At 36.3% G+C, this 18,701-nt stretch overlaps 1 protein-coding gene and 1 non-coding gene across 3 annotated transcripts in view; one reads left to right on the plus strand and one right to left on the minus strand.

Annotated features, from left to right (window-relative positions):
• Positions 1-18,701, plus strand: part of LOC113239730 (5-oxoprolinase) — a 43,288-nt gene that overhangs the window by 22,704 nt on the left and 1,883 nt on the right. Inside the window, exons 17-26 of one of the 2 annotated variants that reach the window (XM_026476825.1) lie at positions 383-530; positions 5,610-5,722; positions 8,091-8,266; positions 8,724-8,821; positions 9,974-10,084; positions 11,397-11,530; positions 13,907-14,150; positions 14,487-14,579; positions 16,429-16,564; positions 18,044-18,151. In XM_026476825.1, coding sequence (XP_026332610.1) covers positions 383-530; positions 5,610-5,722; positions 8,091-8,266; positions 8,724-8,821; positions 9,974-10,084; positions 11,397-11,530; positions 13,907-14,150; positions 14,487-14,579; positions 16,429-16,564; positions 18,044-18,151 — 1,361 coding nt within the window. The remainder of the gene's footprint in view (positions 1-382; positions 531-5,609; positions 5,723-8,090; positions 8,267-8,723; positions 8,822-9,973; positions 10,085-11,396; positions 11,531-13,906; positions 14,151-14,486; positions 14,580-16,428; positions 16,565-18,043; positions 18,152-18,701) is intronic. The other variant, XM_026476826.1, reaches the window with a different exon arrangement.
• On the minus strand, positions 2,686-2,847 carry LOC113239874. Its single transcript, XR_003311223.1, has one exon. It is a non-coding gene; the product is annotated as a U1 spliceosomal RNA (small nuclear RNA).

The following is an 18,701-nucleotide window of genomic DNA, read 5'->3' on the forward strand; positions in this document are numbered from 1 at the left end:
AGGTTAAAAATTACAGGCACATGGGAGTTTTCAGTGTGACGGGCGCAGTGGCAGTGTCCTTCAGATCTTTTGAAAGAAAGAAGAAGAAAGAAAATACAAATATTTATTTACCACAATGACACCACAAAAGAAAAAAGAAAACTAAACAAAACAGAAGAAAAACAAAACACAATCAAAACATTTAACGTAAAACATAAATAAATAATTACGAAACAAAAACACAAGCAAAACAAAAAAAAGTTAGATGTAACAAATCACACAAACAGTAGAGATGAACGTTTTTCGATGTAAAGTTTCGATGTCGCTTACCACCAGGCGCACGACTCATTCGTTCCGTCACTTAATATCAGAAAAAAAACTTGTATTGTTGTTGTCTTTTCAGAGTGCTCCAACGCACTTCAATATCAGTAAACATCAAGGAGCGACTGGATTTCTCGTGTGCGCTGTTCGGCCCTGATGGAGGACTAGTTTCCAACGCGCCTCACATACCTGTACATCTTGGTGCTATGCAGGAGACCGTGCAATATCAGGTCAGAATTGTTATGGCTCAACCGTTTTCCGACTGTTGGACATCTTGCACCCCTCATGGAAGAATGGTATAAGTGGAATTATGTCGAACAGGTTTATTGCTCCATTAGATACAGAAAAATGTAACCTACATCCTCACTTCAATTGAGTTATATTTTTCTGTATCTAATGGAGCAATAAATATGTTTGACGTTATTCCACTTATGCTATTTATATCCATGAGGGGTGCGATCTGTTTTAAGCTAGACGACTTGGGAACACTATGCACGGTCGCAGTTGGTCCCACACTAGGCAGAGCCTGTCCTGTGGCGACCCTATTACGATTTCATTAAATGTATTTCGACAATAGTATATTATAGTCTGTTTCAATCCATTTTGAACAAAAAGTAAACAAACCTGTTGGGTTAAAATTCTAAAGCAATCACTCAATAAGTCAAATAAGTTTCACGTATATTTCGAAGATTTCGACTTGATATATCATAATTTTTTCCAACAATGTTCATTTGAAAAGCATCGTAAAAACGTATTTGAAAAATTGTAGTCCAAATGTGAGGTTATTATTCGTCTATACTTCTATGACTTGCCTATGGTTGCATACTGCTATTCGAAAAAAAAACATTCGGTTCAATCAATTAAAGTTCGGTAATCGATTATTCGATCGAACATTTCAATCGCAATTGAACGAGTACATTTGAAGGAGGATTTAAATTGAAATTTTAAAAATGCTTATATAGGTTATGTTGCTAGTATGACTCAATTGAAAAAATCGATTTATACTATTAATTAATCGATTTGTAGTTGGCGTTACAATTGGCCACTACTAAACCTTATATGATCGGGTCAGTGATTTGTTTGTTTACTTTCTGTTCAAAATAGAATGAAACGAAGTATACGTTACACGTTGCATTATGATTGTTTAAATATAAACAATTTAAATATCTTTAAATGTATTTAATCTAAAATAAACAAGAGAGGAAAAATAAACAGCAAAGTAGTAGAATATGTTAAGATAAAGTAGGATGAATTAATATAATTCAGACCGATATTCATTATTAAACAAATTGAAATACTTCTATCTAATAATAGTAATTACTACTAAGGTGCGTATATACAAATACACACGAATTTACAATTCGATGTTGAGACTAATAGCCACCTAGCTAGTCAGTCACTACAACTCCAGCTCAACAACTCCCGTCAACTTGAAACAGAGCTTCTGATTCTACATTTTGTATGTATATTTGCGATTTTCCCAATAATAACTTAACCGCTTTAAACATCCTATATTTTACAATCGAAAAAATTAGCTAAGTTTTCTTTGAGTTCCATATGATGTAAAAACTGTGTGACTCAAAATTATAGCAATTTTAAAATCATTATTTTATTTATTATTAAAAATCGACCTCAAAAGTCATTCATCCCCTGGTTTGTCACCCTTACAAGTGGATTATTTTCTTCAAATTTAAATGGGACCACATCTGCTGTACCCTCTTTAAAAAAAAAGAGTCATCAAAATCCGTTCACAAATGTATAAGCGTTATCGCGTAACATACATACAAAAAAAAAACAAAAAAGCACGGTTGAATTGAGAACGTCCTCCTTTTTTTCAAGTCCGTTAATTATACCAATGTTAAAATTATTATTTAATTAGTTTTTGTATGTCTTATATTGCCGACTTGGTTTGTTTTATCATGTGGTGGCTATATTATTATTGAATTGAAGATTTTGCTCGATTCACGCCCATATCAAGAGCACGTCAAGCTTTACACTAAATCCAACTCTATGCCGCTTCCGATAAGAACGGTCCAAAGTATTAAGGTTGATGTGCTCTAGACTGTACATATAACAATTTTCAGATTTTTATTGCGCAATACGGGATGCCATACCCGTGACATTAATGCCTATTCAGTCTGGCCTTGAATATTTGGGTATACACAACGGCAGCCGGCAGTGTGGTACATTCTCTCGTTTTGACGTTTAGGGACCAGTTCTTCATTTGCCTTTTTCTGCTTACAACCTGTTCTGTATTCGACCACTTCTTGATAAGGCTAGTTCTCTTTAAGACCATTTCTGCTTTTGACCACTTCCTTATTTGACTACCTTGGTTACGGTGTGCAAGAAAACGTAAGTCTTACCGTACTCATTAAGTGTAAATAAAGGGGACAGCGCGTACGCAGTCCCCACTACCAAAAATTACGCACCCGAGTTACCCACATTAGGGGTAATCGCAGGGGTCAGCTCTACCGCAGTGCAATGGAAGAGCCTCGCCCTGGGGGAACCGCCTAATTGATCACGGTATCCCCTGTGCCAGGTAAGTATGAATTCTCGTCCCTAGCTGGCGAGGGTCATTCGCCGAGGGAAAATCTTAACACCGCGATTCAGAAAACGCGTCAAACCCTTCAACGCCATCTAGCGGCGTTTTACGAAAACTAAGATATTGTCATAATTTTAACTAATCAGTTCTAATCTTAGAGGATGGAAAAAAATAAAGGAAGTTCTAATATATATATTTAACAAAGTTGAACACTGTCAATGTCAAATTTGTTTGTAAGTTTATGAAAGATATTTTATTGTTATTATTAACAAAAGAATCACAAGTAAAGATCATTTGTATACGAAAGATAACTGTGGTTTCGATAAAGATTTACACAGAAAGAGTAAGCGTCAGCGGTTTGTGCAAATGGGTAGTATATCATATAAACATTTAAAAGAATTTCTCATAAATAAAACTTATTATAATATTAAGGATTTTTCAATGACAAAATATACTTTATTGTGTAATGAATTTTAGATACTTCCGATATCCTTCTCAATTTATCTTATGCATGTATAATTGTAATGATTTATTTAATATAATCAATTTTTTTTATTTTTATTTTATAATGAGTAAGTGCGCTCTTCACATTGCTGTGCCCTTCAGGGTCACATGTACATCTCAAGTCACTTAATATAAGTCTATCAATGCAATAAATAAATAAATCATTGACATAAGGACAGTTCATTCAAATTAAATATCGGTTTTTACTCAGGAAGTACTTCTCATACAAACGATAACTTACTGGGCGGGCCTTTAAAAATTTAATTTTACTCGTCAACAATTGCTTGTTAAAAAAATATGAACATGATGACAAAACATGCGTCTACAAGGTGAAGTTTTATAAAGGGTTTGTGGGAAAAATGTGCTATTGTCAATTGTGTTTTCTCCGTTACACAATTTTGAGTTACGGCTTTTATTACAGATGTTTTATATAGGGGTTTTCGACTTTTATAGCCATAAGCGACTCTCATAACAGATTATGAAGCGACTTGTAACTTAATGTTATGGTAGTAAAACACCATAATATTCAATAAAATCAATATTAGGAAGAAGCGTTCGGAACTTTTTATTCTCAAAATTAATACTAATTCTATAAATCCGCCATAAACAGTAGACTATCTTTTTATTATAATACCAAGTGACGGGACGAACAAGTCGTGCGCCTGATGGAAAGCGACACGCCTGTCCGTAACAGTTGCAGTGCCATTCAGAGCTTTAAATCGCAAAATCTGAGCCCGACACTCTGAGACATAAGTTGACAAGTCCCATGTGCCTGTAATTTCACCAGCACCCTTACCCTTCAAAACCGGAACACAGTAACGGTCTTACACTACTGTTTGACGTTTGAAATCGGTAAGGTGGCAGTACTTCCCAGGACGAACTCTTTCACAAGGCGCGCTACTGCTGCGGTAACTAAGTAATGGCTAAATTTTTTACCTAAAATATAATCACCTGGGCGCACTTGGCGATTACATCCTGTATATTCAAATCCGCACATGCACTTACATATTGAATATGTTACTTTAGATCATAGTTTCCCAATGTGGTTCCTACCCAGCCCCCCAGCGAGCGCTGAAGAGTCTGGGGAGGGCAGTAGTGGCCTCGAAAGCAATTGAGGGGCGTTGATGCAGTCCAAGGGGTGCTACCGCATTTGACAAAAAAACCTTAATTATCTATATAAACTACACTTCAAAACATAATTTCTTTTTCTTGTGATATTTTGTGTTAAGTTTGTGACGGTGTGACCTCCTTACACCGTCATCCCACCTTTTCGTATCGCCTCTCTTAGTATCGTATCGTTTTTCTTCTTCTACTCATATTTTCAAATTTATAATTTTTATTTCTGATTTTATTTCTTTCGACGGTCACTCCCTGGTTGACCGCGACAGCGGACAAAACTACTAATTTATATTATAATATTTGTCTAATTTTTTATTCTTTTCAAGTTAAATCATAATACAATCAATGTAAATCATGTGTCGACCATAATAAGCGAATAACAGTCTTTCCAATATCTGTAATTCAACATAATACAACCCGATAAGGGTTTTATTTTACCCTTTTACTTCTATCATGACGTCGTAAAATAAATTTGTTGACCGGAAGTTTCCTCTTACACTAGTTAGGCTAGGCTAGTTAGGGTTACAACCCTTTCAAGTTAATTTAAAAAATACGTGTTTTCAATTATATTTTGTGATGGGCGTTGATATGAAAGAAAGAAAATAAATTTATTCAGCACAAACACATGTTACAAGTACAATATGATTTTATGCTTAACGTGTATTGCACTGAAAAGGTCCCAACTCAGCAAATACTGCGGCGGAGTCACAGCGCTGGTTTTCAGTGGATCCGTTTTGTAATGGCCGATTTAAAAATAAAAATTGCAAATAAAATTAAAAAGAAAATAAAAAATTGTGGACGCGCGTTAAAATAGGCACAACATATAAATAATTCAATTAGATCAGAAAAACAAGATTGTCACTATGTCTTTATGTATTTTACGTTTCTCTTTGCGTTATATAATGGTTGTACAAGTAAATCTTTTATTACAAATAACTTCTAGAATTAATACCTCTTGTTGGTTCTGACTGAAAACCTGCGCCTTACAGATCTTAGGTATATGCCAGCGCCAGAGTCAGCGCCATTTCACTGCTACCACAAAAATTATTTATTTTTCCTGTTGTATTCAATCTGTATTGCGTCATACTAGTGAATAAAGTGTTTATCTAAAACCCACTAGTCATAACATTAATTTTTTTTGCAGATGAAAGTCCGGGGCGACACTTTGAAACCCGGTGACGTGTTACTATCTAACCACCCCGAGGCTGGAGGGTCACATCTTCCAGACTTGACTGTCATTACGCCAGTTTTCCACAAGTAAGTCGAGAGGGATTCTCTTCTAAGGCTGGGATTTCCAAACGACGTTGCTTAATTTTAAGCAAGAAATTAAATTAAGCTTCCAGTTTACTTCGTAATTTCTCGCTTGAACTTAAGTAAAGTTAAGTCAGGTTTTATAAATCTCAGCCTTAGTGAAAACCACTGCTATAGTATAATAGGACATTGTGTAATGACGATAAATAAGAAATTACTAAAGAAGGTTTATTAGAACTCGAGCTTGTGATGTTTTCCGTGTACATGCAATCTTTTTCATTAAACTTGAGAGGAAATAAATACAATGTTTATTTTCTTATATGAATAAATATGGTTCGCAATTCGAAACACAACAATTATGGATTTTGCAAGTGGTTTTTTTTTGTTAACAAATGGCTAGCTATTTTTTCTTCCATAGTTAATTATAACTCGAACTAAAATGTTGTAAAAACAAAGACGCATACAGCCATGTTGGACCTTAAAAAAAATTGCTAGATTTTTATACAGAAAATAATCAAAATCTATTATAATAAATTTTTAATAATAAGTATTTAAGTAGTATGTGGCTGAATTGCAATTAAATTTCTGTTTAGATAACATTTTAAGCGAATGTTTTAATTTTGCACTTATGTAACCTTCTTTCTTCAACTTGAACCTCATCTATGTAAGGAAGCATGTCGTGCTACAAATTTAAAAAAAAACGTAAAAAAAAAAAGGTCCGAGGGTATTGAGGGTATATTTCGGGCATAGTAGTCAAGTTAGCCACCTGCAATCATACTTTTTAGGAGCAAGTAAAAAAAATGAGCAAGTGTGATGAAAATGTTTTAATTAACTAAAAGTAAACAAACTTCAACTGTCACTTGTTTAACCGGTCAAATTCTAAATTCTATATTTAGTAGTGAATTTCGTACGTCGTATTAGTGCTGTACTCCTTAATTTATTCCTTAATAGAATGGAATGGAATGGAATGGAATAGACATTTATTGCAACGCCACAACACAGATACAAAAGAAATGACAAACAAGGAAAACAAAATTTAAGAAGTAATGATTATTTAATAAACAAAATAAAAACAATACAAAAAATACAAAATTAATAAGACAAATCTCACAAAAAAGAAATTATTATGACTACAAATTTTGTACTGTCATTTGTGTGCTTAGGACGTACGCAAAAGGACTTCATAATTGACTGCAGCGCTGGTTTTCAATAAACCCTGAGCCGAGATGAGTGGCAGACGTGTGTATTCATAATTATGAGTACGTGTTATTCAACATATTACATTTATATTATATATTTAGTACTGTTTTAAATAGGTAGTTCGAAATGTTGTCTATCTACCTGAAAATATTATTCTTTATTCCTTATTCTCATTTATTTGCATACTACATCGAGTATGGCATACCATAACATGATGTACATTAAATTATGAAGCCTGAATAGCGCACAGCAAATAGAAGAGATGACTAGTCATCATAATATGCAATTAATTATATATCTATCAACAGTTTTATATAATTTAATGTTTTTATAAATTTAAACAACTATGTTTACAACAACACATAGAAAAATTCGTGAAGTCCGCTGGTTAACGAACCACGGAACGCCGTGGCTTAGTTGGTATAGCGTCTGGCACGGTAAGCTAGAAGACGTCGTCGGTTCGAATCCGGCCGCATCTCAGTGTTCGTTCTTTGTATTAATAATTATAAAAACTTAGATACCAAGAATTTAATCTTTTAAAAATCTTTTACATTGTAATAGGTTTTTTTTTAAATTTTTTATTTATGAGCAATTTCTTTAAGTTTAAAAAAAAAGTTGTTTGGTTTCCAGTTTTTAAGCTCTCCGGAAGTTTGTTATATATATTTTTTTGACATGGTGTATGGACTAGAGAAATGCATATTTAATGTAGAATATGGTATTACCAATCTCTTTCTATTTCGAAATGCATATTTAGTTTGGAGGTCTTTACGATTTGAATGTAAGGGTTTGAGCAGACTTGAGTATGATTTCAAGCACTGGAAATACGACTCTAATAGCAAGGACTTGAGTATGATTTTCAGTGCTCACTGCAATACTCAAGTCCTGACTTGAGTATTGAGTAGAGTTCTGGAATACGATCCTAAGTCTCGATGGTTTCGCACAAATTTACAAATTTCTAGTATATATATAGTACAAGAGAGAGTCAGGATTTTATGTTTGATAAAATAGGGCTTACAACTATCTGTTTAGGCTATATTTGTGAGAATTCTAATTAATTTCTTTTGTATAGTGAAGAGACTAGGCGTATCCGTGCTATTGCCCCGTAGAATTATCACATATTTAGAACGAGAAATCACAAAAGGTGTCTTTTTCTCAAGCTGTTTTTTCTACTTAGGTCCCAAAGGACGCCAATATTCTTCGTGGCGTCCCGTGGCCACCACGCAGACATCGGCGGTTTGACCCCCGGTTCCATGCCCCCACACTCCACCAGTCTCGCGCAGGAAGGGGCGGCGTTCAAGTCCTTGTTGCTCGTTGACGGGGGGAAGTTTAATGAAGAAGAGTTGGTTGCTGGTAAGGGTATAGAAAATACCTTATCTTCATTATGTTTTAGCTCGGGCCTAGTAGCTTAACTCGAAAGGTACTCTTACGTATTTCTGCCGCTTAGCAATAATGTGGGCACATGGACCTTGTCAACTTTATACATGTGGGTGACGGGCGAAGTGGCAGTGTCACTCAGATCTTTGCGATTAGAAGCTGCTACTGCAACTGTTATGGACAAATGTAACGCTTACCACCAGGCGCGCGACATGTTCGTCCCGCCCATCATTATCAAATCATAAAATATCAATGTATATCAATACTAAATTATGATTTTTTTATTAAAAAAGTATCTGACCTCAAAAGTTTGCTTATCAGCTTTTTCTTATTGTATACAGCTGGGCAGTTGGGTAGCTAAAAAGATATGTACTCTAGCTGTACTGACCTTTGTTTGTAATATTCATGGGATTAAGCGTTTCCAAATTTTCAGGCCTAATGAAACCTGGCGAAGTACCTGGTTGTTCAGGCACAAGAAACCTCGCTGATAACTTGTCAGACCTGAAAGCTCAAGTCGCTGCTAATCAGAGAGTAAGTTAGAAAGGCAGATGATATTAAATTTTTATTGTATATTTTATGCTATTACAATTGCCATAAGGTATAAATTTCAATATTTTGAGACCAACCTAGGAAGATCGCAGCGTATTTGTCATAATAAGAGTTCGTCCAGGGAAGTACTGACATCTCACCTATTTCCACCGCAAAGCGTTAATGTGAACATTACAGCGTTCCGGTTTTAAAGGCCAAGGGTGCTGGTGAAATTTCAGGCACTTGGGACTTGTCAACTTGTGTCCCAGGATGATGGACGCTGTGGCAGTGTCCCAGAGATCTTTGCGATTTAAAGCTCTGAGTGGCACTGTAACTGTTATGGCCTGTCTCTTACTACCAGGCGCACGACTTGTTCGTTCCATCACTTTAAAAAAAGCACACTCGAGGATATCGCGGCAGCCTAGAGACACTATTGTTCTAAATTAATATGTGACCTGTAAACGAGGTTATGAAAAACTTTTTCCTACAATATCACTTTATATGGTACTAAACATTGACTTACAATTATACGCACGTCGGGTCCGCGCTAAAAAGTGTCCGAACTTATAGGGCGTTAAAATCGTATACAGAGCGTCATTCACGCTTTAGTCTTCGTTTGTTCGACTGACAGCGAAGCAAGCAAAATTAGACAGTACTGCGATGACGTTACAATTTAAATTCAACGTTTTAGCTTTTTCATATTCCTTTACATGTCACTACGTTTAAATAGGTTGACTTCGGACATTTTTTTCGTGGTTTTTGTATTAGACCCGTCGTCCATTTATTTGTAAGTCAATGGTACTAAAGGACATAATTATCTTAAATTTGGATACTATTTTCGTGTATATTTTTAAATTAGTACATTTTTTTATACATGAAATGTCTAATATTAGACAACGTCGCACAACTGGTAATCCTCTAATCCCAAGGTAAGTAACTAAAGCGCTTGTGTTATGGAAATCGGAAACAACGATGACAGTGCTACAAACCGGACCCGAGACAATATAGAAAAGTTTTTCTACATTGACCCTACACAGGGTCGAGGATGACGATACCATGAAAGCCACTCGACCACGGAAGTTGTCAAGAGTAGAAAGCAAATTGAATGTGGGTACCACTTTTTCGATAACCTCAAATTGTAATCTTCTATTTCAGGGTATTCAATTAGTGGGAGAACTGATAGAGCAGTACAGCTTGGAAGTGGTCCAGGCTTACATGGGCCATATACAGAAGAATGCCGAGCTGGCCGTCAGGGATATGCTTAAGGTTGGTACGCAACCGTCAAGTTAGCGATAACGTTGCGGGAGAATAGTTGCTTTTTCAATTTGAAATTCGATGGTTCGACTCCTTGTTGGCATGGCATGGTTCCATGAATTGAAACAAGTTTTCTTCAAAAAAAAGGAAGAGGGTTTCAAATCGACTGTGCTACGCGATTACTCCGATTTGTGAACCGATTTCGATGATTCTTTTTTTTGTAGGAAAAAGGGTACCTCAGTATTGGTCCCATTTAAATTTGAAGAAAATGTTCCACCTCCAAGGGTGGCAAACTAGGTGATGAATCCGGTTTCGCGCACTTTTCGATAAAACTTGGCAAATAGATGTAATTCCACGAATTTTTGAGGTCGGTTTTTTTATATTTGTTTTGTCCAACCAACTCGTCGAGCCCTTAAATAGCGCTTATTCCTAGATGTCAACTTAAATTTAATGTTAAAAAAATTTATCATTAAACTCATTGACTTACAATTATATGGACGTCGGGTCCGCGCTAAAAAGTGTCCGCACTTGTAAGGCGCTAAAATCGTATACAGAGCGCGACACTCCGCTTTAGTCTTCATTTGTTCTACTGACAGCGCGATACTGCGATGACATTACAATTTAAATTTCGAATAGGTTGACTTGGGACATTTTTTCGTGGTTTTTGTATTAGACCCGTCGTCCATTTATTTGTAAGTCAATGATTAAACTCTCGAATTTTGTTTTATTCCCTTTCGATGGCGGCAATAAACAAACATTAATTGGGATTTTTTATTCCATTTGTTACGACTGGCAACTACTGAAATATTTTCAATTCCACTTGTCGTTAGTGGCAACAACAGATCTTTTTATCCCATTTGTCACCATCTGGTAACATACGGTTTTTTTTCCATTTGTCGCAGCCAGTGACGATTGGGAATAAACGCTTTACAGGTCCCATGATCCCTATCTCAAGTCAGCTGTAAATATGGGAGTAAAGGGCACGAAACGTTGATTTGTTTGAAAAAACAAATATAATGCAATTCAGATCTGAACAAATTATTTCATTTCTGGTCAGAAATGTAATATTTTTTAAACAATGTTCTATTTTAATTCACACCGCCGGTGTCGGCTCACGTTGACAACAGCTACTAAACATTTACAACGTAAACACGTAACTTTGAAATTAAATTCATAGGTACAAGCCGCTCTTTTCTCTCACTGAACCCATCACCTTTCAAAATATTGTATAGAATTCTCAAAACTCTGAAAACATGGTATATTTTCCATTACCACTTTATTTTGTTTATACAAGTGTATAGTGTAATATACTATAATGTTCCAGGAAATAGCTAAAAACGCGTTAGCCAAAACGGGATCTACAGTGCTGAAAGCTGTGGATTACATGGACAATGGAACGCCTATAATGCTCACTGTCACTTTGGACAAGGATGAGGGCAGCGCCCTCTGTGATTTTACGTGAGTACTAATTTTCTTTAATCTTTGTTGTTTAAAGATGGTTTTGTTCCAATGAACACGTCACCTCATAATGACACACAAGAAAAAGGTTACAAAACTTAAATAATTCTGTTCGGCTATTCTTAAGTCCGAAATCTACTACATTGTCAGTAACTTAGCCTCTCTACTACACGGAGATACTTAATATACACAAGTACGGCCCCATATAGTGTGCGTCCACATTGCCAGCCTACTGCCGTTGCGACGACGGGCGCGAAGTATCAAACATATGAAACCGCCGTTAACGTCCATAGTGTAGTGCGTCTAGTTTTCAAACTTTCCTATCCGCGCGTTATGGCCGCACTACGAGCCTAGTTAGCAATCGATAAGTGGGGCGCACTATAAGTTTCCGAAACGAATAAGAAAAAAATACTATAAATGGTCAGAAATGAATTTATTGTTCTCGTTTAACGCACTTTTTCATACGAATGAACCAGTTTTGAAAACATTTATGCCACTCTTCCGTGACAATCTTTGAAACATATTTGTCATACTCTTCGACTCTTCGGGTGATGAAAATCGTTGACCGCGTAACTGGTTCTTAATTTTTGGAAATAAATAAGTCACAATTTGCCAGGTCGGGACTGTACGCGTGATGGCTCATAAGGTCTACGTTGTTCACCTACAAAAATTCATTTGTCTGTCTGGCCGTGTGAGAACTGGCATTATCGTGGTGCAAGATGATACGGCGTTTACGGTAATTTTTACGGAGTTTGTCAATAACTTCCGGCAAACAAATGATCGTGTACCAATCACTATTCACGGTATAACGATTCTCCAAAGCAACCACGTGTCCAGTTTTATTAAAATAAGAAGCAATTTAGCGCTTAGAGACATTTTGCACGCGCGCCACTTTGGTTGGTTTCGTCTCATCTCGGAAAGACCCTTACGCTCGATTGCTGCTTTGTTTTGGGATCGTAACCATAAATCCATGTTTCGTCACCTGTTACTATGTCTCACACTAAATTTGACGCCCCTTCGTTGAATCTGGTAAGCATGGCATTGCACCAAGTAACGCGATCCGTTTTTTGAGCCTCAGTTAAATTGTTTGGGATCCACCGAGTCAGCGAGCCACCATGTCACATGCCTGTCTGTTTTGATCATACGGTACAGCATCGAAGTTTTTGTTGTTCACAGCAGTGGACGGGCGAACATCACGAAATTCGTCACTGAGATTCACACGACCGCGTTTGAATTCTGCAAACCAGCTATAAATAGTCATCTTGCAAGGTGCTTCATCGCCAAAAGCAGTTTGAAGCCGAGCGAAGCACCGCTGAGCTGTTAAATTACACTTAAAGTCGTAGAAAATCATACTACGAAAATTTTCACGAGTTAAATCCATGGTGATGTAGACAACCAATTTCTAAAATGACGCCACAATGTAAAAACAACTGACAGTCAGATGAAACAAACTGTATTCTACAGCCAAAGAGTTCCATTTTCAAATCTTGTAATTGCTTTTTAAATATTGTTTATGTAAGTGGCCAGTTCCGGAAACTTATAGTGCGCCCTATGTATAATGCGCGGTTGGCGGGGGTATCAAACCAGGGGGTCGATTCAAAACCTTACGATAACTCAGTTACCGACCGATTCGATTTGATATCAGTTATCGAATGATAGTTACCGAACCTCCTATTGTTTACAAAGTAAGAATGTAATATGGAAATCTCTTATTATTTTAAACAAAGTCTGGATTTTGTTAAATTTTATTAATTTATTTTAATGCACGACCAATGCATCCCTATATTTTAGATTTTTAAAGTCTGATGCGTATAAAAGGATTTTAAATTTTCTTATAATCTATTCCACCAACTCCGTAAACGCTGTTGGATAACGATGTCGTATCCGAATCCGAATTGAATGTTTAACTCGGAATGTTCTGAATAGCTCGAAAAGCGCCCTTCGATTCGAGAACGTTATCCAATGGAACGATTCGGTTAAAATATAGAAGAGTTCTGAATCGGGGTCCAGTTCAGTTTTCTCGCTCGCATGGCGCAAAGTTGCGAAAGTTTGTGTCTTCCCTGACGATTTTAGGTGATATTTTATTCAAGATGTAGTCAAATCTTGACACGGGCATTTAGTATACTCAAAGAATTTTGTAGGCTACAATTTCAATTCTTCATACAAATTAAAAGATTCACCATTCATTTCTCTATTTTTATTTATTTCGTGCACACCAAATCTTGTGTTTAACACCTCCCATGTCAGGATCGGCCTATCCTCTAGTACTTTTTAAACAAGATGTTCCTGCATCCTGATCTGCAGGTCGGAGGTGTTTTCCACAGCCTTTGAATAGGGTGATGGAAGCCTTAATAAGGTATAAATTTCATATCACAGGGGTACAGGAGTAGAAGTATGGGGCAACCTAAACGCCCCCCGCGCAATAACACTGTCCGCCCTGATCTACTGCCTGCGTTGCATGGTGGGCCACGACGTGCCGCTGAATCAGGGTTGCCTCGCGCCGGTACGGGTTATAGTACCGAAAGGTACGATATTGGATCCTACAGAGGGCGCTGCTGTTGTCGGAGGGAATGTTTTGACTTCGCAACGAATTGTTGATGTTGTCTTAAAGGCTTTTCAAGTAAGTATAACTATGTATAGCGATTTATCTGTATTAAAAAATATCATATAGGAATATTATCAATATAAAACTGCATAAGTTTCTCTTCAATGTTACGGAAATAAATTAGATAAAGTAAAGAAATACTTTTAATATTTTTCGCGTCTTGAAAACACTGCAGGTGGATGAATAAAATAGAACAATAATGTTTATATTTCGACTAAAGAACTAGATTCCAAGGTCAAAATATAAATTTTAAAAAATAAGTGTGACAGAATAAGGTGAAAATTACAGGTAGCCTTGAATTTTTCTAATGTTTTTTTTATGTTATTGGTGTTTTTTGTTTGTTGTTTACAGGTATGCGCTGCGTCTCAAGGATGTATGAACAACTTAACACTGGGTGAAACGGATTGGGGCTACTATGAGACTGTTGCTGGCGGCAGTGGCGCTGTAAGTTCATTTTTGTTTATCAGCTGGGACTCAATGATTGGCACATCATCTATAGTTCATTTCATGTAATATAATTCTTTTTTATGAGTATAACTCAAACTTTTTTATTTTAATAATATATAAATAATTACTTCCATCCAAGGGTTGTCTGCCAGAAATCGCTTAAAGCGATAACATCGTCCATTGTACCACCGATTATTTATTTTAATTTTAATTATTGTGTTTGTATCCATTTTGGTATAAATAAAGAATTTTTATTGTATTGTATGATTCCGGTGACGTTTGAGATCTGAAGTTTTTAGGGATAAAAATAGAATGAAAAAAAAATCGATTTAAAAATATCGTAAGGACGTAATTCGTAAGGCAGAGAGAATCGATTTGCATAAAGTAATTTAAGAACAAATAATAAACAAAATAAAAAGAATTCAATTATTCTGTTATTAAGTTACCAAAAAACTATACAAAAAAAATCAACAACAACCAAATAAAAAGACAACAACAAAGCATAAAATCAACTGCAAGATGCAACGGAACTAAATTTGAACAATTTATTACTCCAAAAATATCATGCGAAGCTCAAAACAAAAGAAAACGACCCGCATAAAAGGTGCAAGCACTCGTGTTGACGCGAGGTACCAAACAGCCGATTGATATATCGATTTTACAGTGTAAATCTCTACGGATAAAATATTCCGTTTTACGCATCAAGTAGTTGGGGTGATTTATTTTTATCTAAATCATTTCACTTTCTTTCTACATACGTACAGTAACTTTTATTTAAAATTACAACTGCATCAAATATTGTTTGTTTTTGGTACATTATGACAACTTTACTATTTCTTCCTTCAGTTTCAAGTAGGTCATTGTAGACTTTTTTTTAACGTACACACTCATAGCCCCGCACTAGGAAAACCCTGTGTCACGGGTGCCATGGACACACACATAGAACACCACAAATTAAACCCAAACTCACGAGATAAATTAATGTAGGCCATACAAATATTGTTCCCGGCCCGGGAATCGAACCCGGGACCTCTGCGGGGCAGAACAACATGGTAACCGTTCGACCACAGACAGAAATTTATTTATAATAAATTTACGTATATTAATAAAGAGACATTTATTTACAAGTGCCTATAGGTTATTGTATACATTTAGTTTTAACTACCTACAGGTCATTATAGACGCTTATTTACAAGTACCTATAGGTCATTGGAGACGTTTATTTACAAGTGCCAATAGATCGTTGTAGACATTTACTTTCAAGTACCTGTAGGTCATTGTAGACATTTGTTTTCCAAGTACCTATGGGTATTATATTATATTTATTATATATAGGCAGTGTTGGGCAAAATTTAATTGTTCTGGCAATTAAAGATTGACAATTAATTAATTGTCAATTGCGAAACAGCAATTAACGATTGATTAATTGGCCAATTGATTAAGTTGAGGGCCCCCAACCGAATTGATTTTTTAATCTGATTGAATTATTGATTGAAATTTAATTGATTAACGCCCAACACTGTATATAGGTATTATATTTAGAAATACCCGTAGGTCATTGTAGATATTTAGTTTCAAGTATATATAAGGTAGATTTTAGTTTCCGGTACCTATATGTCATTGTAGACATTTAGTTTCAAGTAGCATGGTGAAAAGCGAGTTCCAGTTCTTGTACTGCACAAGGTTTACCAAAATGTCATATCGCTGTTTAATGTCTTTAAAATGCGCACTTATTATTTTGTTTTTATTATTATATTTTTTGTAATTATTCATGGTTTGTGATATCACATAGTAAAATTAGGCCAACTTTTTTAGTAGTCCCAGTCATAATCTTTCATCTGTCCAGGGACCGGGCTGGCACGGCGCAGGCGGCGTCCATACACATATGACGAACACTCGCATCACCGACGTCGAAATCGTCGAACGGCGATACCCTATGCTTGTTAGTAGATTCAGCTTACGCAACGGATCGGGGGGAAAAGGTACTGTGTGATACGTTCCAATTTAGAGGGCGTATCTGCTCTTGAAAAAGGGGTGTATCGGGAATATCGTCTGTGACTATTTCTCGGTGCGATTCAAGGCTTTCTTTTACTATACCAAGTGACAGGACGAATAAATCGTGCTCCTGGTGGTAAGCGACACGCCTGTCTATAACAGTTGCAGTTATGAAAGAGTTTGTTCAGGTAAGTACTGCCACCTTACCTATGTCTGCCGCCAATACATTAATCAACTATGTCTCAGGTGCCGCGCGCTGTGGCAGTGCCCCTCAGATCTTTGCGATTTAAAGTTCAGCACTCTGAGTAGCAGTATTGCCACGGCGTGTCACTTACCACCAGGAGCACAACTTGAACGTCCCGTGACTTGGTATCCATTGGGCCAGTGTGGTGAATTATGGCCTCTCCTTAACCTCCTAATTTATTTATTTATTACATAGCTCTATGTACTTACAGTTTCCGAAAACGTACATAGAAGTATTAAAAAAGAAAATTAAAAATACAGAAGAAAAATTACAAAAACTATAATATAATGCCATTGACTTACAATTATTATGGACGTCGGGTCGGCGTTAAAAAGTGTCCGCACTTGTAAGGCGCTAAAATCGTATACAGAGCGCCAAACTCCGCTTTAGTCTTCATTTGTTCGACTGACAGCGCGATACTGCGATGACATTACAATTTAAATTTCGAATAGGTTGACTTGGGACACTTTTTTCGTGGTTTTTGTATTAGACCCGTCGTCCATTTATTTGTAAGTCAATGTATAATGCTATATAAATAAATTTCAGATTCTTATTCGATTAATACGAACCTAAACTTCCTTATAAAACTTCGTTTCCACTATTATAAAATAAATGTGACTCTTGATGATGAGCAATCAGGGTATTGGCCAACGATAACGCCCTATGAGCAGGGGCATGTTGTGTAGCATTACAGAAGTGCCAACGCCTGCCCTTTGTATTCGTATTATGGCAATAAAGCGCTAAAAACTTTTGCTTTTCTAATTTAATCAGGCACTTCTTTGTAAAATTTTCAATCGGTTATATTTTTTAACTAATGTAGATAAGAAGCGTATACCTTTAATTCGTGAAAGTAGCAATTACTGGTAATACATACTTCTGGAAAATCTGCTCACTTCATGCTGAACAAAGTGACGACCAACCATCTTGAGTCAGAATGGCTGGTCAAATATTTTTTTTAATTTGTCAGTATATGTCAAAGGTTATAATTATTTAGAAAAGGTAGCAAATAGATAGCAATTCTTGAATATACACTCAGTGTCAGATGCGACAGGCGATCAGCCATCCTGACGGTCACAAAAATGTCGGAGTAATTCCGAATACATATACAAAAAAAAAAACAGTCGAATGAAGAACCTACCCCTTTTTTGAAGTCAGTTAAAAATATGAATAGTAATGTATATGCCGGGCATATAAGCTACGAGTAATTGTAATTTATTTGCAGGTCGTTGGGACGGCGGAGACGGTGTGACTAGAGAGCTGGTGTTGCGTCGCACAGTGCAGCTGTCTGTTCTGACCGAACGCAGAGCATTCCAGCCCTACGGCATGAACGGTAATACTTTGAAGACTGTTTATTTAGGGTATTTAAATCGACTTTTCAATTAATCTGAAGGCCTGTTCAGATATAAGCGACATTCACTACCTCTTTGAGTAGTGAAATCCGAGCTGTAACTTTTACGAGAGAATAAAAAGTAACGATAATGGTCACTCTCCGCCCCTCCCTAGCTTTAGATACCACACCGCGTCTCTCATATTGACAGTCCATTGACGGAACGGCAACAAGGCTGTCAGCGAGCCGTTCGCTAAGGACGACAGTGCTATATATATTATATATATATATATATAAGTGAAAAGATCACAAAAAAAAACTTTACAATAATATATATATATATATATATAATAATATATATCACACGCGTTACGCATTTCCTTGTAAAGTTCTGTTTTGTGATCTTTTCACTAGAGCCATAGATATAACGTATAATGTATAATACTACCTCATCGAGGTAGACTATAGTAGTAGGTAGAGGGCAAGAATGTCCTTAAGCGGCCACGTGAAGGTACCCAATATTAACTAGCATGTATGAAGAGCCTTTGTGGGG

The sequence above is a fragment of the Hyposmocoma kahamanoa genome, unplaced genomic scaffold (genome assembly GCF_003589595.1).
Source record: "Hyposmocoma kahamanoa isolate Upper Pololo Valley unplaced genomic scaffold, ASM358959v1 116, whole genome shotgun sequence".
Lineage (NCBI taxonomy): Eukaryota > Metazoa > Arthropoda > Insecta > Lepidoptera > Cosmopterigidae > Hyposmocoma > Hyposmocoma kahamanoa.